General features: G+C 31.3%; 1 protein-coding gene across 2 annotated transcripts in view; it reads right to left on the bottom strand.

The window, feature by feature from the left end:
- Window positions 1-574: 574 nt before the first annotated feature.
- The window catches only part of LOC106793641 (neurotrimin-like), a 126,537-nt gene continuing 100,910 nt past the window's right edge, over window positions 575-26,201 (bottom strand). For both annotated transcript variants that reach the window (XM_014760759.1, XM_014760757.1), the window contains 8 exons: window positions 24,907-25,114; window positions 24,029-24,187; window positions 17,905-18,033; window positions 15,977-16,114; window positions 9,186-9,335; window positions 5,239-5,316; window positions 5,059-5,160; window positions 575-4,353 (listed from right to left, as the gene is read on the bottom strand). In XM_014760759.1, coding sequence (XP_014616245.1) covers window positions 4,130-4,353; window positions 5,059-5,160; window positions 5,239-5,316; window positions 9,186-9,335; window positions 15,977-16,114; window positions 17,905-18,033; window positions 24,029-24,187; window positions 24,907-25,114 — 1,188 coding nt within the window. In that variant the 3' untranslated portion in view covers window positions 575-4,129. The remainder of the gene's footprint in view (window positions 4,354-5,058; window positions 5,161-5,238; window positions 5,317-9,185; window positions 9,336-15,976; window positions 16,115-17,904; window positions 18,034-24,028; window positions 24,188-24,906; window positions 25,115-26,201) is intronic.

Here is a 26,201-nt window from a genome sequence, read left to right as displayed (position 1 = left end):
TATATATTAGAGTAAGTGAATATTGTCATAATTAACGTGAAAATGTGCTAATAATTTAGGAAAAATGAGACGTTCTTTACGATGTGAGCCATTTTGAGAATATTAATTCTACTATTTATTTTTTTAATTACTTTTTCGTATATATATATATATAAAGCATTATTATTGAATGTAATAAATTTCAAATATATCAAAAATTGTATTACAATAAGTATGTATGATATATCGGAAAACAAAACGGCTCATTCATACAGAATTGCTCGATAACGTGAAATTTTTCAACGTTTTGTATATAAATAAAATAAACACGAAATGCGTGTATATGTGCTTGCGTGAGAAAGAAAGTAGTTAAACGAAACATACTATTTCTGAATTTCGTATTGATATATAATTATAATCTTATCGGTTAAGTTAATTATCAAGAATGATATGTTTCTATCACGTAACATAATAGAAATTTTGAAACGGTGTGCTTTAATGAGAATCAAGATGACTTATCGAACTATAGAAATTATATTGTTCGTTACGATGAAACGTTTGATACTGAATGCACGATGGAAATGAAAAACCAATAGTTTGGTGCCATATATCTATGTATTCTCAATAAATTATTATAGGTCATACATATTAATATATAATTTTGTAGTATTGCGCGAATAAAATTCAATGGACTTGATTTTTTAAGTCTTAAAATAATCGGACAATAGTAAATGGGAATGTGTATAAGAGAAACAAAGATAATGCGTATGATGAAAATTATAATTTTAAATGATTATACTTCACTCTGTGTATTTTTCATTTATTTAACGTTATATGAATCATAAAAGCATATAGAGCACTTTCAAAAGCAATACAATTATACGTTTGTCTCGTCCATATATTCATAATATAATAACGTGCTAAATTGGGAAAATCGTTGCTAATGAACGGATAAAACACATATCAATTATCTGTGTTCCTCGTTGAAACTGACTTGTATAGACACAAAGCCAGTGGTAAGTGTTATTTTTGTAATAGGCAAGAAATCTTGATAAGATTACTTTTACTGTCAATTTTTATCATCATTCTTTTAACATTTAACCAAACGCCACATCCTATTTGTTTTCTATCATCATCTAATCGCGAATGTATATTTAAATATCCTTTAGATTGTCGTAAAGCCATGATGTATAAAAACAAAAAAAAAAGCAAAAAAAAGCTAATGTCGCGAGTATCTATTTACTAATTAGTGATTCAATTTGAATAGGTTTTCATATAATATCTCAATGACAAAAACAATGCAAATGATTATTTAATATTCGTTGATCGATAGAACTACTTATGTCAAATGGAAATACCGAACCGATGTAAGAAGTGAAAGAATTTTTATGCAGAACACACATTACCTACTTTTGTATCATCGGCATTGTAGATAACATTGTAATCCGAACGAAAATAGTGTGCGTAATATATTGTAATGAGTAAATGTAAAATTTGTAATAAAGCTGAGTTGATACAAGTGCTTAAAAATAAAAAAAGAAAAAAAAATAAGAAACAAACAAATAAGAAACACGAAATTTAAGAAAAATAAAACGAATGAGTTTGAACATACGAACATTTTCCTTGTATAGATACTTGAGACGAATACAATTTTAGTACATTATTTCATTGATTAACCTTTCTCCTTAGCACGTTGAATGCCATGCAAAGTTTTGATATGTTTTGCCGTAGAAACTACGATTGTTAGGATAAAAAATTATAAAAACAAAATAGTAACGTTGGTCATCGAAGACCAACACGCAAAGCACCACGAACAAATTTGGTACCGGTCGTTGGTATCATTCAACGTGTTAAGAAAATATTCAATACCAAAGAGAGAAAATGTGACACGCAGTGTTTAACAAAGGGGAAGAAATAAAAAAAATGATTTGAGTTTTTCTTCAATCAAAGAAAATATTACGATTTTGTATCGTAGATAATATTAGATTTTTGAACTGTTCTTAGAAACACAATATATGTCATATATGAAGAAAGTGATAATCGTACAAAATACTCGTCAAACTTTAACATTCGATTTTTATTCATACTTCTTCAACATTCACTCAAATAATTACTAGTTACAGTACAATGAATAATGTATTATATTTCAAATTACCTCCGAAGTATTATTTTGTCCCTTCTTGTTAATTAGCGTTCACAATTGATCTACTTAAAAATCTCTGAAAGTATGCAAATTGTTTCATATACAATTATAAAGCGATAATAAAGCTCACTGGTTGTTCTTCTTCTTTTTTTTTTCTTTTTTTTTTCTTTTTAAGTTATGTTTAAACAGTCAGCTTGCTACGACGACGAATATGGCGGCGACAAAAATAATCAGTTTTAAAAAGATCACACACTATACGGCGCATCGGTCTATATTTACAATTATTTACTTTGCGTGTTAAATGCGTTTCGGATTATTACACAAAATTCTGATTATTACGAGACAATTTTATTTGCTTTGTTTGTGTTTCTTTTTTTTCTTTCTTTTTCCTTCATTATTTTGATACTTATATTTACAGTTAAACCTATCTACGAGGTGGTGGAACATACAACACATCGTAGGATAAAGCTGTCAACGTTAAATCTTCTTCGTGAAAATTCGAAGGTACTTTTTAAAAAAATCTTACTCTGAAAGAGACGTCATCTTAATGTTTCTTTTTTTTTATTTTTTATTGATAATTTTATCCTACGCACACACGCGCGCAAATTAATAATTTATTTACAAAATTATGAATATATTCATTCAATTAACACCAGCGTCATCGTCAACGAGCATTTCTAATATATACTTACGAATATATATATATCTAATCGTTATTTACAGCGGTATTTAAATCGTTACAATCATTGTCAAATATACAAGTTTCCGGATTATCTTTCTCATTTCATTCAGAAACATTCGACAGATAAATTATCTCAGATGAATGAGCTATAAGATGTGTGTACATCTTATTAAAGATACAATATTTCTAATAAGATTTACATTTACATACAATATTATCCTCAGTTGACTAGATCAAAGCTGCTGTTAATTAGAAAGAGGACTAAATACGTTCTAAATATATATTTTTTCTCAGTTTGTCTTATTTTTTTCTTCACATCGTTTCCAAAATTCATTTTCATCATTTTTATTCTGTAACGTGGTAAAAGAAAACGCGACAAGGTAATTCGATATTAACATTATGATAGAAATCGCTATACTGTAAATTTGAAATAATTATAATTGGTGAGACGCGAAATATAGAATTTTGCATAACAATTATACTAAAATATAGATAGCAGTTATGGATTAATTTTAGGCTCCACAATATCGTGATTATCTCAGTTTATTTTTTTAAAAAAGATTAGGCCGAGATTAATTGAAAATATTATCTAACAAAATATCGGTTAATCAAGATTAATTATGAATAAAATTAAGTTTAGTTAATTATGATATTCAACAATGCTGCTTTCTCTATGATATAAAATATAAAAAGAAACAAATGTAAAATTTGTTTTTCTTTTTTGCATATCATTTCAAATAATAATCCATGACAATAGATCCGTTGTCATTAAAAAAAATTCACTTTTCTGGGATTGTCATATAACTTTTTATACATAGATCATCTTCTAATCAGTTAGAAATTACTCCTGAATAATATCTAATGTAACAATAACGTTTACATGTCAATAGGAAAAACATTGAAACCAAGTTAGATATTACAAAATAATAGACAAATGTTTACAAATACAATATTATCGATAGATTTTCATGAAAAAAAAAAAAAACTTAACTGTGTATATAAATGTTATAAATGATAACTTGTTACGATATTATTTCTATCATACATTTAAAAAAAGAAAAGTACAGTCGTGAAATTCAGACATAGAGAATATCGTAATCTATAATTTCACGGAAGGTTCGCTTAATTAGTTATAAATCTTTTTCTTTTTTTTTTTTTCTTATAAGCAAGTAGAAAGGAAAAGCGTGAACATTGACAATCGCACTTATACTTAAGACAAATTGATCCCGTTTGCTAATGGAAAAGGAATGATAGTGCGTAATAGACGAGGTCCAATTAATCGAAACTTTTTCGTATTTCTTGGACACAATGTATCTAAACACTGACTACGAAAGTATAGATAATAGAATTGTATAAATGATTATATTCGTTTGTAAAAAAGCGCATATCCTATCACCTCTCGACGATATCGAACGAGATACGTTATCGGTTCTTCGACGATTTGCATCTTTGTTCAAAGGTTGCTTTCGTTGTACGTCTTTGTCAATTTTATTTTCAGCATTGATGTAATCATTATTATTGTTATGTCGTCTACCATTGGTTCGTGTATCTGAAAATAATTAAAATATTCATTAAAATTATCATCGATCACGATAGTTTGTAAAACATTCAAATCATTTTATAAAATACGTACGTTAGATTAATATAACGATACGTTCAATTTCATAATGATGATATATGACAAATTTCACAGAAGAAATATCATTTTTTAATTCTTAATATGTGTCCAATAATCGATATGTAAAACGATACGATGAATGAATTTAGATATTTTTACAAGTGGGATGGAGTATCGATATTTGAAAAAGGTCAAAGTAGCTTTTTAAATTTATTATAAGCTATGCATAACTCATTTCACACGTTCGATTTTTACTCAATAACTCTATCTGTAATTAATATCGATAAGTAAATTCTACGGTCCGTAGATTGGTTTCTTTATTAGTTAAATAACAAAAAAAAAAAAAGTATAAAACATTCTCGTACCGCTTAAAACGTCGGTTGATTGATTTTAATTTCTCTCGGAAATTTGTTCGTGAAAATAAAATGTACGAGCCCCGAAGAATGTTCGTTTTTAATTCTTATGTATGGATAATTCAACGTCATGTATGGAATAAATGAAAAAAAACAAATAAGACGAAATCATAGTAACTAATATACATTGGCATAGTTAGACAAATTATTTTATTTTATTGTCACAGTGACTGTGTATAAATTTCATTGGAATATCTTTATTTTAAACAATTTAAATACCTACTCTCATTTCTAATCGCAGTGGACAAAGATGCGTCTGTTATTTCATTAGAGTTCGGTTCTAAACTCGGTACCATCTTTTGTCGAGTCCTTTGCATAGTTTCGACTGAAAATAATACATAATTGTATTAATCATTTATATATAATTTTATCTTTTATTAAAAATTATTGTCGTTTTATATACCTTTATCTATCGTGGGCATTGGTGTCGTTGTAGTGGTCGTGGTCGTGGTCTTAGCTTGCGTCGTGGTAGTTGGAATATCTGTAAAACGTATATATATATATATATATGTTACCGTCAAAGCCGAAAATCAGTCATTGCTAGTAATTTCTCGAAATGAGTGCAATTTCTCGAATGAATGCAAAGAGCCTTCAGACGAAGACGGAAATTGAAAAATTCTTCCAGTTTTTCCTAGGCATCAAACATAATACTTTGATATTCTATAGAATATCAAATTACTATTAAAACAACGTGGAAAAGAATACATTCTCGGGCACAGACACACACAGCCATATGCAACCTGCATCTTTGCAATTTCTTTGAAAAGTTTTGATAAATATTTTTTATACTTTTAGCAAATGGATTATAATGACTTTTATATTAAATTAAAGTGCACAATTTGGCTACACGTAGAGTACCTTTTCGCATAATAAATCAATTTGCAAAGGTTCGTAAAATGGCAAAGAAAAGTTTGCGGATCAGGCAATGCGAAGGTTCCAAACCTCCCCCGGCAATGCTAACAATTATAAATATTTCGTTATATTACAATTATAAATTAATCGTATGCACATACTTGATTTTGTATGTATGAAAAAATCGTAATTAAGACTTGGATCCTATAGGTATCTTTTCTATATTATTTTAACTTGTTGTAAACAAACGTGAAGCTTTAGCCAATATTCTCGTGTTTACAAATAAACATCGACCGATAAAATATATAAACCACGTCAGCTGCATCTGCAGTTTATTGTCAATCACCCTATAGAGTAATCAATTAAATCGTAAAAATCTTCATATCGATATAAAATAACTCTTTAAATTAATAAATATGGTTTTATTCTGTGATCGTATTATCAAATAAATAATTTTTTTTATTTGTCTTTTAAAAAATCTTTTATGTTTGCTAATGCAGTTTTTATTTCTTTATTTATTCAATAGTATTTGATATCGATAGTATTTTATTGATACTCAATGAGAAAGCAAAATTATTCCTTCGAATGTTTTTATTTACAAGATCAAAGAAAAAGAATTGCATACATATAAAGAGAATAAGATATTTCTAGTCGATTTGATTTTTATTTAACGAATTTTCTTATATTTCGTACAAACGTATTCGAATTGAAACAAAAAGTAAAGTAAAGTAGGTCAAAAACGGAACAAGTTCGATATTATTAATGAGAACTATACGTCTACATTTTCATGTGCATTATATTAAAGCATCTCGATAAAAAACGCGAAGCATCCGAAGAAAATAAGAAAATGTAGTAATATTATTTTCGAGTGATTCGATAGAAAGTGAAAACAATCGAGGATATCAAGTTTTATACGGTTTTTCCAGAAAGATTGAAAAGTCGATACAAATATTTATTTTGTTCCTTCATAAAAAGGAAAATAATCGAATAACTACTGTACATAAACGTACTATATTTCATAATAAATAGATAAAGAATAAATTTAAAACATTAAGCACCGATTTATTTTATACAAGATATCTCTCAACAAAATAAAATCACTTAAATGTTTTGTCAAACTAAGGAAACATTTTAAGTGATTTGATTTAGTTAATAATAAAAGACACTCTTCTTCGTATATAAATATATATTTAATAATTTAATTCAATAACGCGAGATAAGAGATATAATATATTTTTCTCCTGTACCCCTATAATAACAGCACGAAATAAAACTTTAAAATGATGATCTCTCGTTAAGTCGTCTATAAAACTCAATCGGATTTCTTTTGAGAGCGTTCTTTGCGGATTCCCGTAGAATTCAAGCACCTTTTCTCTCTCTCTCTCTCTCTTTCTCTCTTCTCTCTTTGAGTTGGATAGACGTCACAAAGCTAAGAAGTTCTCAATCCGTGAACGAAGCAGAGAAAAGCCACGATTACAGATCGATCTGGATCTGGTCGGGTTTTCCTATCTCTTTCTCTCTTTCTCTTTCTTTCTGAAAAACTACACCGACAGTTCTCACAGTTATCGATGTGATTCGCTATACTTCCCATGAAACTCTACTTTTTCGATCCTAAGCAAAGCTTCGATATAAAGCTCCGATACTACCCCATGGCAATTTCCCTTTGATTTTCGGTCCTGTAAGATTAGAAACGAATTCGGAAGTAATTACGTGCTTGTGTATATAGATTTTACGAGAGAGAGAGAGATTGGTTGTGTTGTTGATCGATTGGACGAATTGAATTATTTGTCGATGCGTTAAGTGATTAAAATTAGATAATGTTACTTTAAAAATTCTTTTTCTTTTTTTTGTTGTTGTTGTTTTTACTATTTTTTTGTCAAGATCACGCCATCAATTATATTTGTATTTTTTTTCATTTCTGTCATTTATCATCCGATGTAAAAAATATAATTTTCTAAAGATCTTTTTCGTACGATCTATAATACATATTTTAATTAATTCATTATCAATATTATATATAGAATTAAGAGAAAATATTCGTCTAACTCGGTGACAGTTTAAATTAATTCCCGCTTAGGAAAGTGAAATATATATATATTCGTATGCACAACGAATGTAAACCGATGCGAAGAAGTTTACATTTAATTAGACTGAAATAGAAAAAAAAAAAAAAAAGAAAAAATAGAAACTTAACGGAGATAAATGTTAATCTATTTCCAAGGCAATATAGCTAGATTTTCTATGTGTTGTGCAGGTAGAAGAAAGATTAGATTTATATATGTAATCGAGACATTTTAAATCGTTAGACTCTCCTAGAGGAGATCGTGAGAATTTCGATTATCGAAAGGGATCCCGTTGCATTCGCGCGTTGCTTTTCCAGTGGGATTGCTACATTTCACCGTGACTTTAGCCCATCGATATATCTTACTCGCTGTCTTCGAAAGAGCTCGTGGCCCTTTATCTTACAGCTTTAGAGAACGGAAAGGGAGAAGGGAAGGGAAGGGGTAGGAAAGGAAAGGGTAGGAAAGGGCTGCGCGATCGAACGCTTAATTTTTCATCCCACGCTTACATTCTTCTTCGCGCGACTAACGATTTCTGATAACACACACGTGAATTAAATGCCCATCGTGAAAGAAAAAGATACGAGAATAGATGACGACGGCTTACTCGCTACGATAACGTGTAGATACTTTTTCAAAAATCGTCAAAAATTCGTGACAAATGCGAACGTGGAAGAATATCAATTATTTTATATAGATCATCAGTTAGAAAGAATTGTATCAATAAAGAACGTTAGATTAATTAGAGAATATTAATATATATATATAATAATTTTACTTAATTAATTGAATAAACGGGAATATTGTTATACGATAATAATAATGCATTTGTTTAGCTTCACGATGACGAATAGAAGATTAGCATTACAATTTCCTCTTCTAATAATAATTATAAGCTATTTTATTCATTCATTGAATTAGCTCCATTTTAAAATTATATTATTTAAAATTTTTCAAATCCTAAACAATATTTGGTTGACTTAAAAAATTGCCTTTTTCCTGAAAACGTGAAAGCTATCGGTTATATTATTTTCAATTAAAAAAACGTAGAAGGATGGTATCGAACGTGAGGATACGTTTAATTAACTTTCTTTTTCCTCTATATTCTGTATATATATTGACGTATCCAGTAAAACAAACAGATAGTATATATTCAATAAGTTAAAATATAAAACATGTAGAAGATATCTTTTTGTTGATTCGTATAAAGTCCTTTTCATTAGATTGAATTTCATTGATATATAGAACATACATAAGTGATAAATCATTTTTCATCAAAGGATATCAAAGATAAGAGGTTACTACACACACACACACACACACACACACACACACACACACACACACACACACACACACACTATTATATGACGTTCAATTCGAACTATGATAATAAATGAATTTGGAAAGATTCTTTCCATTAAATATGATTACTTACGGTAAAGCGATATACTGCCATCCGTTTCGCCTAAAGAATTTTTCGATATGCATTTGTAAGTGCCGTAATCTGACATGGTAACAGAACGTATCGTAAGCTTCATGTGCACTTTGTAACCATTGTCCGAGAAGGTTGCCTCGTACTTCTCTCCTAGAAAAAAAAGAATAAAAATAGAATAAAGATATATATATAACGATGTACCACCAACCTACACCTACGTGTTGGTTGGTGGTACATCGTGTCGTTTCTGCTTGTTCGCACGATAACGGAACTTTTCAAGTTTACGATGGGTTACCTATAAATCATGGGAATCGTATAAAATATAAAAACGCCAAACGGAAAATGGATTCGTCGATATCGTTTCTCGCGCCCTTCCGCCGCCGCCCACACGTTCGAAAAGCCCTGGGTATTATTTTCGTGTGTCCTGCGCTCGATCGAACGTAAAATTTGACATTATGCTTCGATGGACAATCGAGCGCACACCCCTTTTTCTCAACTTCGATGTCTACGTTTAAAGAATCCTAGCAATTTTTCTTCCCTTATCTTTTCACTTTAAATAATATCGGGATACGTACGTACGAAATTATGATATTTGTTTTATATCCAAAGGAAATAAAGAAAAGGGTGTATCTATATTTCGAGAGATATAATAATTTAAATAAATTATTCATTAAATATAATCTAAGATAGATGTGATCCTAATATGAAAAAAAAATAATAAGACAAATGTGAAATTTGTTTTTATTTTATAATTGTTCGAATCATTTAATAATCCTTTATTAATACATTTTATAAATAACGACAAACAATGGAATTACAAATATTACGGACAAATTTGATTTTACATTTGAGTTTATATATTTTTTTCGATAAATATTTTCAAACCGTTAATCATCCCAAAGTATAACAATCTATCACAAAAAATACGAAGAAACTTTCACCTATATCAAATATATTATATATAACATGCAATAAAACGATAATTAATAGTGTATTGTATGTATAATAGCAAATAGATGAATTTCAATTACTCTGGCCAATTTCAATAAAATTATATTGCTTATATGCGAACGAATTTCAATGCATTAATGTAATATACTTTAATGATCTAGTTATAGGAAATACGAGGAAGTGTATTATTATTTAAACTACAGTCAGGGCTTTGCGGTGGTCGACCATTATTTTTCTTTTTTTTTTTTCGCCTAAGAAACGAATGTTACCTTCAAACGAAGAATTATCACCCTACGGAGAATCGTATTTTCCTTCGGTAGGGACATTATGCGCCCTCAATCTTTCCGAAAAAAAAAAGAAAAAAAAAACAAAAAGAAACGCATTCACATTACCAACAGTCATGATCACAGATCACGCTATTCACTCGTTACTTCTATGCACCGGCAAAACTTTAAAATGCAACCACAAAATTCTATAGAATTTCGTGACTAACGTCATGCTTATAATCGTTAAATTTGAACTCGACAAACGTAATACCGAAAAGTTAGGTTGCGTTTTAAATGATCCTGGAATATTGCGTTCATTGCAATTCATAATTGTTCATATGTTTTTCGTACGCAGCCTTATATATCGTATCGCTCGAAAGAATTTGTTCTTTTTGTCTAAGATATACCAATGAGAAGTGGTATGGTATGGCATAGTTTCCTAAAAGAGATAAGAGAAAAAAGAATGGGAAAGGAGTGAAGTAAGTTTTGATTAGCAATTCGTGGAGGGCGAACGGCCAGAGGAATTGGAAACAGAATGAAATCTATAGGTGTAATGATGTGCATTAAAGTGGTGAAGGAAGTATTTTCGCAGTTGGAAGAAAACTTTCGTACTCGCGAATGAGTAGGAAAGAGAAGAAGGAAGAAAGAAAGCTTGAGAGATAGTGTAAAAGAAAAAGAAAAGAGAAAAAAGGAAAAGAGAAATGAGAATGAGAAAGAGAAAGAGGAAGAGAATGTATACGAGTATGTGTACGTATACGTGTACACGTACGTGTTTGTAAAAGGGAATAAAAAAGAAAGAGTAAAATCGAAGGAAAATGAGAGGAGAGAGAGAAAGAGAGAAAGATTGAAAGAAAGAGGTGAGAATAGATAGAGAAGGAAAATAAAGAAGGAAAAAGAAAGAGAATGCATTTTTGTAGTGGCTCCAGTCGACCCTCGAAAGCGTAAGAAAAACTTTACCCTGGCTTCCAGTTTGAAAAGTAGATGAAAAAGTTTAACGACGTTGAACTACGGTCCCAAGCATTACCACCGAGAGAGATGTCGAATGGGTTTTCAGGGATAAAACTGCTTTTAACCAAAAGTCCCTGGGACCGTCGACGAGGACGAGGATGAGGATGAGGATGAGAACAAAGATGTTCGTGTTACTCCTATCTTCGCACGTCGTTGGCGTGTCTAACGACATATGTGAGCATGAATCAACCAGCCTTAAGATTTTATCCGTTGAGTGAACGATAAAAACAAAAAAAAAAAGAAATAATTCTTCGTTATCTTTGATCATATATATTATTACCTTTATTTTTCATGTTAATTTGTTTTTTTTTTGTGTCTATACAATGATTATCGAAATAATCACGTTAACGGGATTAAAGGGTTAATAATTGTTATTATTCATTTCTAATTAAAAAATTGTATATTATTTGTTTTTTTAAAAAAAGAACATTCAATCGATGCTACAATGAGATAGGATATTTCTTCAAGAATAGGATGAACGAGAATATGAATATTATTAAAGTAATAGAAAAGTTAAAGAATTTGGTGATAAGCATGCCAAGCAAGGGTTAGTTGAAACATCGGTAACGATAAGTACTTTCGAACACGCCATCTTTATGTACCGACGGGGTATTCAGGAAGATCTAGCTCGTTTAAATTTCTATCTTCCGACAAGGTTTAGTCGCGTTTTATCGCGTCTCGTTTTGGTAGTACTACGATCGGAATCAAAGATTCCTTGTTTTCCGGTAAAACAATTTTGTCGAATTTCGTTCTACGATGAACGAATAATGAATTCTTTTAAGCATTCATACGTATTACATTTTCATTGGTATCGATGAAATAAAATAGTAAACTCAGATAAGTTGTGTCGAATCAAACTATTATCTATTATCTCGTTTAATTTTCTATCTGTGTGATCTCAATGAGTTTATTCTTTCAATTTCCATTTTAAATATTATTAAAATTAATTTTTATTATATAATTTACCAACAACTACAGTTTCTTATTTATGTCGTTGTTACATAAGGATTTTAATTGTTATCAATTTAATTTTCCAATTAGCCGTTATGAAATAAATTATTGAACGTTAATGATAAGAGTTGCAACTCGTTGCATAATAGCCCGTGTTACTTTTCATATAATGTTGATTCGGAAAGAATAAATCAATACATTTTAAATGAATTTATTTTAATGCATTTTAATACAAAAAGGGAAATGATACTACGGGACTACGCAATTATCGGAATTCTTTGTTTTTTTTGTTTTGTTGAAAATAGCAATTCATATTTGTATTATATTTGTGTATTCAGAAATTAATATTCGAACAAAATATTTAAATTCTCTTCAATTAAAGTTACTTTCTTATCTAGCAAAAAAGTTTCCTATTGAAAATTAATTACAATCAGTTGCCCGTAAAACTTTTTTTCATGTTCACTGGACTAGAATTGTTATTAGCGTCGTTCTTCTGCATAATTGTACCGAAATATTCATCGTTTTATAACGAAATTCGTGGCTATGAATATCTTTTGTGTTCGTACGCAAAAAAGGGGGACTAATTAAATTACACTGTTCAACGAATACATCCGATCGATATAAACATTTAATCCTGTGTTTTCCGACCAATAATTTTTTTTTCTTTCCCTTTTTTATTTTTTTTTATTTTTTTTTCATATTCCATCTGGGCCAACCGAAAAACGTGGATATCAAAATTTCATCGATAAAATTATGTTTTTCTTTTCGTTTTTTGCGCTTTATATTTGTCACGTACACGCATTAACTAACAAATACCACAAAAATAATAAATAACTAGTATTCATATTTTTTTTTTTCAACATAAAATAAATATCTCTCGTTAATGAAATTTTCCACTTTTTTTTTCAATATAAACGACACAGTACGTATCCACCGATAAAACAATATTCCAAATGAATGAATATGGAAAATAAAACAAAAAAACACGAAAAACAACAACAAAAATTCTTCAAAATCAACCGACTTTCCATTCATGATTTTCGATTCGAATTAATTCGATCGATTTCATCCAACGAGAGAGGGGGCTGAGGTAGAGAAAAAAAATTTTAAACCTCGTAGGAAACAACACATACAACACACATTATAATTTACACACGTAAGAGAAGATATAAATACATATACATATGGCACATTCATGTATGCACCAACCAACGTTTCGCGTAATCGTGTCTCATCGAGCGTGTAGCGATAAGTCGAACGTAAATTCATCGTTTCATTGCGTAGAGGGATAGTAAACACATTTGTAAGTCGCACCTATGAGTTTTGATATCGTCTCGTGCGGTTTCACGCGCACTGAATACACATTACAGAAATACGAGCAAGCATTCGCGGGGAACATTTAGATCGTAAAACATGTCGGTAGGAGGGTAGGCGGGTAGGTGGGTAACGGAGAGGGGGAGGGGTTAGGATGGTAATATTGCAATGGTGGAGAAACACGGTGCGGTTGACGCGCGAATGCTTCTCTGGATAATTCGTCGCTCGACATAGGAATGTATGAAGGGGAAAAGGGGGGTGGTAGAAAAAGGAAGGGGCAGGGGACACGCTTTTCCCGATTATTACTCTGAACAAAAGGTATATATCGTTGATTGTTGTTCCTGCGTTGCTTTACTACACGTGGGTTAACGTGTAACGTTAAAAACAATTCATTGTCAAAACTGGTAATGTTTAAAGGATAGACGAAACCTAACGAGATAGTCAATTCTAACGGGTAGAGAAAGAGAATAGGTTGTTAAATAAACAATTTATAACAATAAGGTACGTGATAATTACATCGATAATCGATGATTTGGATATAATTTTAAAGTATTTCATTTGAAATAATCTATGATAACACACCTGTTTTGTAATTATATATTATAATTAATCATTTGTAATAATAAAGTAAAATAATTATATTCGTAGAATTATTCGCAAGCATTTTACAAGTGTTGGAATATATTATTTATAGATATATCGTATCAATAATTATATTGACACGTGGTCTTCCACAAAGAAGAAAGAACAACTGTAAATGTAAGATTTATGAAATTTTGTAAATTATTGGCAGAGAAAAGAAAATTTTTGAAGATACTATGATTTTAGATTTACAACGAAATAACAAAAGATGTTGCATCTTATCTATGTTTGTGTGTGTGTATATATAGATGATTAAGTGAGCTTGGTAACTGGAAGAATGAATCCAAGGCTGATATTCGCGCATCTGCCACCGAGTGCACTTTGCCATTTAGTTTCGTACGATAAAGTCATCCTAGACAAATTTAGTTAGTTTTTTTCCATAAGCTCTTTTGTTTTTTTCATTTTACTGTCGCGAATAAATGATATAAAATTAATAGAGAAATTAATTTAATTCAACGTCAAATTGTTCTCTTGCGTATAATATTGTTGCATTACTATTATTAAAATCAATACTAAATAGAAAAAAACGAAGGGTGGGGGAAGATGTATGACAGAATTTAGCGTTAAAACAAATGAGAGAATTTACGTTACATCTCGTATTGTGTTAAAAAATGAGAAAGTTGCACGGTTTTTACGTAAAGTAGATGCAATTAATTTCGTACGAGAGCAAAGTAGTTCGTGACGTTCGTGCATTTTAAAATGTAGTTTTAACAAATACAAGATGAAATACGAAGTATTTATAACATATACGGATGAATTAATGTTTTTCGCGCGCGTTTCTCTTTTAAATAAAATATTAATAATTATTTTCCGAACGTGTGATATAATCTCGTGTGAATAAAATTAGAAAAGAAAATAATTAAATTTAAGTTAGGATCACAAAAATATATTTAAAGATAACGAAGAGTTCAACGCGTATAATCCATAGGAGTCATCGATCTTTTGGGAGAAAAACACGCCCCAAATGCGGGCGGCTTGAAATTAAACTAATTAGCTGCACAATTAGCAAACTGAAACGTAGATCTCATGTTCTTATTGCACCTGCATTCGCGACCGAAAGTAGTCAGCCGCACATTAATGGCTTCGAAGATACATTATTCTAGTTAGTTACTGCATGAGTTCTCATTCATAAACACGCGTCTCTTCTAATTATTCCATATAATCATGCATATTTGCATTTACGTACGTTGTCATGCTCTTCCAATCGTTCCAAAGAAATCAATAATTAATGAAGCAAACCTATTGTATGCATTATAAATATTAAATACGTATATTATATTTATTAACTGCTTCTATCAAATACCATTCACGTACCAATTGTATTATTCATGCGAAATTATGTTGAAACAAAAAAAAACATGAGAAAATGTTATCTCCTTTTCTTTTCAATTTATTTTTACACATATCGTAAGTACGTAAGTAATTTCTAACAATTATGCAATGTAGCGTGTCACTCATTACTTTACGACTAATACCTATAACTATCTATTAATTTACTTTTTTTCTCCATCAAATAGAATATCGAGAATAAATTCGGAGACAAAATTATTAGGTAAAACAACAGGTTTCATTAATAGACGAGTATCGTAAACGTGAACGACATTTATTAAACATCACTATGATATATATATATGTAAGTAATTATTTATATTATATTACCATTTGGTATAATCTGATTATTTCCTCTAGTCCAATAGTTGATTGATTTCGGGAAAGCTTCAGAATGACACTCCAACGTCATTTGTTGTCCCTCTTGCACTCCCACCAATTGATTCTGAATCCAGATCATCGGAGAAACTGTCAAAGGAACGAAAGGTATCAATACGAAATGTATACGAACTATTGATATAAATAAAACGAATACAACTATTTCTATTTTACGGTATACTGATACGCGGCGCGCGAGATACAGAGAGACATGTAAAATAAAATTGATACTTTTCGTGTGACTAAATGGAATAAATAATAATCTCGTCATAAGTTTATTATATATTTATTTTCAATTGAATTTGGGAGGGGGGTTTATATTTTAGACAATTTTTTACGATATCTTTCTCTCTCTCTCTCTCTCTCTCTCTCTCTCTCTCTCTCTCTCTCTCTCTCTCTTACGTGTATCGTTCGTAGTTCGTTAGAAGAGTTCCGGGAAAATTTCACTTCCGTCGTGTACTTTCCTCTTCTCCCTTTTCCCCCTCTTGGCTTCTAAAAGTCGAAGCCAAAAGCCAAACAAGCGAAACAAGTTTGAATTACCCTTCGGCAATTTGAACTAAAAAAAAGAAAAAGAAATAGAAGAAAGAGAGAGAGAGAGATAGAGAGATCTATCGTAGGTTGCAATTTGTACAAGCAACTTCGCTGTACTTTTGAACGTTCGCAATAGAGAAGGAATAAACGTGTTATTTGGACGGAAAGAGGTATGACTGCTGTTGCGGATTTAATGTCAAAGCAGAGACGGATTCTCGCGATGATAATATCGATTGAAGCAGCATCGTACCCCAAGTAGTAGCTCGAGTCGCGTTTTCGACGTATCTAGTTACTCACAATAGTACTCTTGAACGTTCTTTGAATTCAAATAATCCCTCTCCCATCATCTAAACGTATTGAAATTTAATTTGAATTTCAAGAAGTTTAGCAATCGAGCTGTAAGAGATAAAACGGTTTTTTGTTGTTAATATAATCAAACCTCGTTCTAAAATATTATATCGTCCTGCTACCTTTTTTTCAGAATGCATACAGCTTATCTTTTTTTTTTCTTTTTCTTTTTTATTTATTTGATAAAAATCGTGAAATACTATTCACCAGCAAAGTAATTAATATTGAAGTATTTTTCTACAAAATGTCGACGTTATTTCAAGCACTTTCGAACAAGTCGTTACATTTGAAAAAGAGAGAGAGAGAGAGAGAGAGTTTTGAAAAAGAGTACGAACGAATTTGCAAAACATTTTACTCGTGCTAGGCAGAAACGCTTAAGTGCTCAATTGACAAACGTATCAACTAACCCATTCCTATCGTTGGAGATCACATGCGAACGATGTCCTTTCAAAGACTGTGCTATGTGATTTCGCAAATCTTTCGATGGGTTAATGGTAGTACATACATTCACAGGATATATTTTGTTTTATCTTTTTAAATTTTTGTATTTGGATCAAATTTTAAGCTCCACCTTTATAAATAACTATTGGATATATTCGAAAGTTATAGTATTTTTTTAAAAGATTACTTTTTCTTTTTTTTTTTTAATATTTGCGTTACTTTCATTTGCTCGTAAAGAAATTCGTTGATCGTTAGTAAAAATAAGAAAAAAAAAATAAAAATATCAATGATATAAAGAATTGATGGACCCTCCTAGTATACAAACGTTAAAAGAACATAAGCAGATTTTATATCATTTTTATTATAGTCAAATATTTTATTTTATCGTTTCATAAATATTTGAAAATTAGGATATAAGGAATCATTAGTAAGAGTAATAATTATGTTACAGAGTTAGGAAACATACGTTGATGACCACTATTTTAGAATAGTTAATGAGCTATACGATAAAAATAAAGCTTCCTCATCGAGGCTAAAGTTTCCTCATTAAATATACTCACAGTGTACTATGAGCATAATTCTCTTGCTGACGGTAGGTGGAACACTGTTTGAGGCGATACAAAGGTACGCTCCCATCTGTAATCGGTTCACTCTCACGATGTTGAAGATCGATCCTTCGACGCTACTAACTGCAACAAAATATGTCGAATTCAATATATCATTATTTTTATTATATATAGATATATATACAAGATGGTAAAAAAAAAAAGAAAAACAACCCGATATATTTTTTTAACAACATATATTCAACGGAAATAGAAAATAATTTTCTATAAAGTAAAATAATAGATCATCAAAAATCGAATATTGTTCTCTAATAACATTAACAAACAAATAAACAAACAAACAAACAAATTCGTTTGCCCGAGTAAAAACAATCCGATGGCAGATCCAAAATTAATAACGGCCAAACCGAGAATGCTTTGTACTTCTGAAGCACCGATACTAATTCACTGCTAAGAACAACCTAAAGGTTTTGCCGATTGCTCTAATCTCCGTAAACATCGGATATCTCGGATACTTCCTTGGGACAAAACCATTTCCATTCGCGTACGCGAAACACTTGTCGGCTACTTCTTGCTTAAGTCGAATGTCTTGCGACTGTAAGTCTAACTATATGTTATTCCATTACTACTGAATCAATTATGTTTGTTTCGTGAAATACGTTCGCAACGAACACAATGGATAATACTTAATAGCGAAAGATACATTAGCGATGTATGTTATTCATCGTGTTGATTATTGATTACAATTTATAAAAACATGACAAAGGATTTTATTTTAAATAAAAAGATTATAATATCGATAACAGAGTAACGATATGAAATAAATAACTAGTAGTATCACTTTGGATCACGTATTTAATGAGATAATATAAAATCGCACGAATCTCTTTAATATTTCTTTTCTATTCAGACCATTACTCTAGCGAACCTTATTTAAATAATAATCTGAGAACGATATGGGTAGAAAAATTTCATTTTTGCTTAAACAACATCGTATAATTTATATTGTAAATATCATTTATAATATAACAATTTACTAGACCTTTATTTATTTTGTTCTTTTTGTTTCATCTCCGTTGTGATTTTATTTCTCTCCCCTTTTTCTCGTTTTTCCTCTTTATAATCTTTTATCTTTTATTCGTTCATTTTTTCATTTTAGTCGGGCTCGGTTATCTTCTTTCACGAGAGAACAAAGCTAAAGCACAACCACCACCACCACCACCACTACCACTACGAATTATCTTTCCCTCGTAGTACGTTAACGCATGAACACGTCTCAATTAACGATCGTTCTTTCTCCATCAGCTAATCAGCCTTTGCCTCAATCAACGTTCGATCGATCGTACGTCAATTTTTCATTAAATGTAGACATTTTATTTCTGACTAACGGAACTATTTCGATCTCTTTTAAAACAAAAACAAAGAGACGAGCTAATCAACTGCATCAAATCAAAAGTAGATCAAATAGAAAAAATGTTCCAAGATTAAAATAACGAAATTTTTTTTTTCTTAATTATTTTTAATTTATAGATCAAAGAAGAAATGGAAAATTAGTTCGAACAAAAATATTGCGGAAAAATTCAGTATAAGAGAATATTTCGTTTCAACGTTAGCCACAACAGGTCTAGTTCTGTACAATAAGAAGCAATCTAAGAATCTTGGCGTATGCGCATTAACGAAATGCACACTTCAGGTAATTAGGGAATATTCCTGCATCCCCACTCTTCATGCCCACGCTACACCACGCCCAGCTGGGTCCGCTAACCACCATTGGACGCCTACGGGGACGGATCTCGTGTAAGAAGTAATAATATATTCAGCGAATTAGAGGTATCCTTCTATATAGAATCGAGGTAAGTTGCAAAAGCGGCAAATCTTGCAAGAGCTTTCGTAATTATCAAAAGAATTCCATGTTAGAGGAATTTGCGTACATACAGGGGTCCCAGTGGGACAAAAAAATAAATAAAAATAAAAATTCTTAAAATACATTTAACGACGATTGCGACGATAAAAAGACAACGACGACGATTACGATGAAGAGAAAGAGAAGATAGTGGTGGTGGTGGTGGTGGTGGTGGTGGTGGTGGTATATAATGGTAAAGAGTAGTTGCGTGGGTTATCAGAGGTAAAAGAAAATGATGAAGAAGAAGAAGAAGAGAGCATGGGAACCGCAGACAGAGAGGAGAAGCACGGGCCACGCGTTGCACGTAAATCTCGGGACGCGAGGGAAACTAAAAGGCGGTTGGTTGCCGCGGTAGTGTTCACCGGTTCGAATTTTCGTCCCGAGTACGAAGTTTGGCCAGTACCACCACGAGGATGTTTAATCTCCGCACGAGGCAATTTATGTTATTGAAATGGTTGCGCCGTTGACTCGACTCCCTTTAGTCACCTGCTTGAAAGAAAGAGATAGATATACACTATATATATAAAATGAAATAGAAACAGAAAGGGAGAGAGAGAGAGAGAGAGAGAAAGAGAAATAGAAATAAAAAAATATCAACGTGCCAAAGCTGGTCTCAACGACGTTACGGGTTTCAAGCTCTTTGTTTAATTGCAAATCCCCCTTCCTCTCTCTCCCCTCCCCAGCCCCCGACCCTTCTACATCATAAACGCATACCGTGTAGAACTTTCGCACGATAAACTATAGGTATGTTCTTCTCTTTCATCTCCAATTTGTCCTCTTCTTCCGGATCAGATTTTATCGACGAATTTATACGAATCGACTTTCCGTTTTATCATTCGGTTTTTACTTCTCCCTCGTTTTATTTTAATTAAAAATATGGATTTCGATTAAACATGAAACACTCGGCCATTCCTTGCCAGAGAACGACTAAACTAAATGCTACACATTCAATTCGAATATTTTTGTTGAAAATAGGAATAGTATTGAATAGCGGAAATAGGGTCTATCATGTAAAACTATATATATATGTATATGAGTATTATCTGTCTATATAGGACAATGTAAAAATCGAAAAATTACGCAACGATTTTATGGAGATCGAAGAGTAATCATTCCGTTTATCCCATTCCTCCCATTTGTCTTATTTTAATTAAAAATATGGATCCTATTGTAGAATTCGAAAATGTATCCCTGAGAGTTTTATTTCCAATATTTGTATATACATTAATATTGCCGAATATTTTTTTTCGCCCCTGTATTTTAGATAACTAAAAACAAAAGAAAGGAACATAATTACGTCGTTTCTCTCTCTCTCTCTTCTTTCTCCTCTATTTTTAATATAATATATAATATTTTATATTTATCTTGTCATGCGTTTTTCAAAATGCGTTGTAAGATTTTTATAGCCTTGCATATTTACTTATGTTTTCATTAAGCAATCCATTTTTTTCTATTATATATATTTGATCACAAGAATATTCCACTTGGCTTATTTGAATTAACATCAAAAATAAAAAATAATAATAGCACGAGTGTAAACTTGTCTTACAATTAAATATATCCGCGCGTAAAGCAACAACCCAATGTGCAGAGAATACATTTTGAAAAAATCGTGAAATTTCATACCGTACTCGGTAAAGTATTGGCATGAATGCAAGTATCCCCTGTACTCTCTCTCTCTCTCTCTCTCTCTCTCTCTCTCTCTCTCTCTCTTTCTCTCTCTCTCTCTCTCAATCGAAGCACAAAGGTTTTAAAACTGCGTGCTCACACACGGTGATGAAACTTTATTTCCCATTCGTATTTGTGGACAGTTTCCAGCAAATAGGTTCGGTGGTTTGCCCGGGATTTTATTCACACACACGTCAGCTAGGTCGAGTATGTCCGTGACATGGGGTGTATGGGGTGGAATGAAAAGAGAGGAGGCGTGAAGGTAAAAGAGATGAAACACTAGTAACGAAATAGAGAGAGAAAGAGAGAGAGAGAGAGAGAGAAAGAGAGAGAGAGAGAGAGAGAAAGAGAGAGAGGAGATACGATGGCTATGCCAGTGGCATTGCTAGCGGAGGAGCTGAATGGTCAAAGCAATTTACTTCTGAACTCTCTCTTGGACGAGAACACACACACAGATAAAAAAAAAAAAAAAAAAGACAAAAAAAATATCCTACGCTATAATTTTCGTAACTTTTTACGAATATTTTAATCATTTTGTTCATTTGTTCGTTTTTAATTGGTTCGGTTGGTTTCGATTCTACAAATGTTGTTGTACCAAATTTTGGAAAACAAGAAGGTTCAAAAGATTATTATTGGTAATTATTTGGAAATTGTTTTTTTTAATAGTTTGTAAAATGCATTGATCGATATTGAAATTACGTATATATATATATATACAGGATGTTTTATAATCGTTGATACAATTGATAAGATAATTTTTGCGTAAAAACAAATAAATGAAAAATGTCGAAACAGTATAGGATATATTAGTAATAAACAATTCCTAACGACAAAAGTAAAAACTTCGCAAAATACGTTTACTTTTGATCTGTGTCAAGATAAAATTGAAATGATTTACGTATTTTAAAAATAAATGTTAGGTAGAAGTGATCGTGATCCTTCGAAGGAGAAGAATGATAAAAAGGGTTGTGAAAAAAAAATTCAAGAGAGCACTCAATTCACGATATCTATTCTTATATATTACATAGATATACTATGTACCCTTTTATAAAACGTATACGTATGTAAATACGTACATATATTAAATATACTTCATAGATAAAGTGACCGAACGTTAGAATGCAGGTCTAATGATATAGGTAAGACGTTATCGTAAAAAGTTATCGTCGATAGTAGCCTCGTGAACGTGAACACGAACAGTACGACATCTTGAGTCCGAAAAAGAAAAATAAATATTTACTTATCGTAAGATGATGGACTATACCATTAGAAAAACCAACAGGAATGTAACCGTAAACGAAATAAAATATAAAACCCTAAAGTAGCAGCTTATATATTATATAATTTAATTAGTCGGTGTATTTATTATTATAAAATAAATTGTTAATAGGGTAGAATTGTTTGATGCATTACCAACGTCCAAAATAAATATAACAATATATATGTATATATAGGAGAATGGGCCAGTTAGTTCTCTTGGTGCAAGTAAATGCCTTGCAAGACGAACGGATGATGAATTGCCGTCGTGTCTTACCTTGGAAAATGTCTGCATTCGAGTGTATCTACTGTAAGCGGATAAGCCCGGATAAAATTCTAAATGAAGTTTCGCGTAAGACCAAAGGACCACCACCACACTACCACCACCACCACCACCACGGACACAGGAATCCTTAGTGATAAATGGAACAGACGATTAGATTCTAACGAATCGTCCTTTCCTTTAGCAAAAAGAAAAAGACACAAAAAAAAGTAACTACCCCGAACGAGTTTATATAAAATATATATATATATAAATAATTAATGTTTAACTTAATTAATTTTCATTTAATAACATGAAAATATGAAAGATATATATAACACAGAGGCTAGTATCGTCGTGTATAAGATCGAAATAAATATGATATGAACGATTAAACACAAATAATGAAATCTTCTTTCTAAATTTTTGCTATTTGTTAGATATTTTTGTATGTTTTCTTTTTTACATTAATTTTTCGTTTATTTTCCTATACTCTTATATTTTCCAAACGCGGATATCATTGCGTGCATGGCGGGATTATTTTTCCGAGAGTAATTTGAAACGTATCATTTTCCGACCATTTTATTTAGTCATTTTCGTATCATACCTGGTTTACTTTATTTTTTTTTATTCATCCGATTCCTATTTATCGTCGATTATTATTCAACGCTAGTATTTTCATTGTTATCATTATTATCGCGCAAAATCGTAAATGCAAGGGGAATCGGAATTTCGAAAGAAATTTATGCAACCATCGGGGGTATCGTAATTAAAATTGAATTTCGAACGAAATTGTCGTATTCGCAGAATTACGAGTAAAACGTGAAATTCGTGGTATTATTATACGATAAGTGTAAAAATATTCTTTTCCTTATCTTCCTTTAGCTTTGTTCGTCTCACTCTCTCCCTCTCTCTCTCTCTCTCACACACACACACATACACATAGACTTTCTTTACTTGTCTCTTTTCGTCGTTTCTTTCGGAGAATATAAATTGTGACATTAGGAAAAGTTCCTTGTCTTACTTACCTCCTTGGCCATCCCCGAAAGGTATAAGTTCGCCGTTCTCACGTTTCCAAGTGATGTTTGGTTGTGGTGATCCCCTTGCTGCACACCGCAATGTTACGTTACTACCTTCTTTAACGACCATATCTGTACTCGTCGAATTGTCAAGAATGTCTGGAGGAACTGTAAAAGGGGGAATTTTAGTTGAAAAACCCTAATCTCAAAATAGTTAGAATGGAAGAGAAAAAGAAAGAGAGAAAGAGAAAAGTAACATACTCGTATAATTTCAAAAACTTTTTAATACGAAATTATTAAAAGAGGACTGGACGCATTTTTGCTCAAGAAGAAACTTTTAACGAGTCCTTTGTGGTTTTAGAACGTTTTATCTGCCAACATATATATATACTTATCTATCTTGAACTCTTCGTTCTTTTTAAAATAAAAAAATAAACATAAAATAAAATAAGAAGAAATAAATAATCGAACATAAAATACAATTCGTGTATATATATATATATTGTATATATATATGTATTGTCGCAAATGTTACATCGACGAAACGTCATACTCGCGTAATAACACGTTCTTCTTCCACTCTTCCTATTTCCCGAGAGAGGGACTACTTGATATTGGATATCTAGTATCATGTCAGTGAGATTACAACTTTACGTCATAGGTTAATAGCTTTCTTTTTTCTTTTTTTTCTTTTTAATTCCTGAACGCGCGATCTTTTAGGCGATGTATTTGTAACGTTTCATCGATATTTCATATTTTCATTTATAACGATCAACTTCATTTAAACGTTTGACGATTGGCAAAAATACGAGAGAGAGAGAGAGAGAGAGAGAGAGAGAAAGAGAGAAAAGTAAAATTTATTAATTACACGAATACGGTGAACCAACCTACAACTTCCAAAAAACCAGTTTGACTTTTCATAGGTTCTGTATTTATTTGACACATGTAATATCCCTGGTCGCTTGGGTTGACATCACGTATATGTAAATTCCACATCTTGTGCTCGCTGTGCGTCACTTTGATTCTATCATTTTTCGTTATCACATGATTAGCTATAGTCAGGATAGTTTGTGTATCGACTCTCAACCAGGCGACCTGAAACATAAAATTTAGTATAAATTTTTGAAGATAATACGATAACGTTATCGAACACGAATTTATATAAAATAAAATATGAGTATTATTCTCGTTGAGAATAATAAGGGAATAACGATATTCTCACGAACGAATTTTGCATTCGATTGTTGTACGCTTAATCAGTCATGTTTCATTTCGTTTCTATCTATACGCACGCATATGCGTTAGCCATGATTAATTAATCAGTACATATTTCTATATTTATAATTCGTACGATTTTATACGAACACATATATATATATATATGTATATATATATTGGAAAATTAAAATGAAATAATATTTATATCGTGAAACATTTAATATCATATATGTGCAAGAGAGATACATTTCGATTTTATTTGAGAAAATATGATAGCTCATCGATACAAAATTAACACTCCAGATGACATATAAAGTAAATAGATTTGCGTTTATATATTTTAAAAAAAAAAAAAACATTCTTAAATTAAAAAAGTATATTTGTTATTTTTGTTTTTGTTTTAAAATACAATATCATATTTCTATTATAACAACGTGCCCCCATTGTGCCCGTTTTTTTCTTTTTCAAATATATATCGGTTTGAAATTTCGTATTACCTGTAACAACGTGCAGTATCGTTTCAGTAAAATGTACAAAAAATATTCTTTGATCTCGGCGAAAATAAAGCTCGTTAGAGTTTCTTTGATGCACCATTACGAAATCGACTGCACTTTCGACGAGAAAGAGATATCATTTCCCCAAGCTGGACGACGATTTGTTTGACAACGGAACGGATCTTTCTTCGTTACTTTCGTTCTTACGATGGAAAGAAAGAAAGAAAGAAAGAAAGAAGGGAACCGGGTTGTTTGATTTTCCACCTACTGGCAAGAAGAAGAAGAAGAAGAGGAAGAAGAAGAAGGCAGCAGCAGCAGCAACAGCAGCAGTATCCTCCTCACCGACTTATTTTCCAATTCTCGGTGTTTCCGACGTACGCTTTTTGAGAGATGGTCACTTTACATTGCAAATTGTGAAAGCACGGACCCCTTCTTCTCCTTCTTCTTCCTTTCTTTCTTTCTTTCGTCAA

This window comes from Polistes canadensis, unplaced genomic scaffold (assembly GCF_001313835.1).
Source record: "Polistes canadensis isolate GaletaPanama2010 unplaced genomic scaffold, ASM131383v1 scaffold_16, whole genome shotgun sequence".
Classification (NCBI taxonomy): Eukaryota; Metazoa; Arthropoda; class Insecta; order Hymenoptera; family Vespidae; genus Polistes; species Polistes canadensis.
Note: the sequence above shows the minus strand (reverse complement) of the source record. Positions and strands in the feature narration are given on the sequence as shown.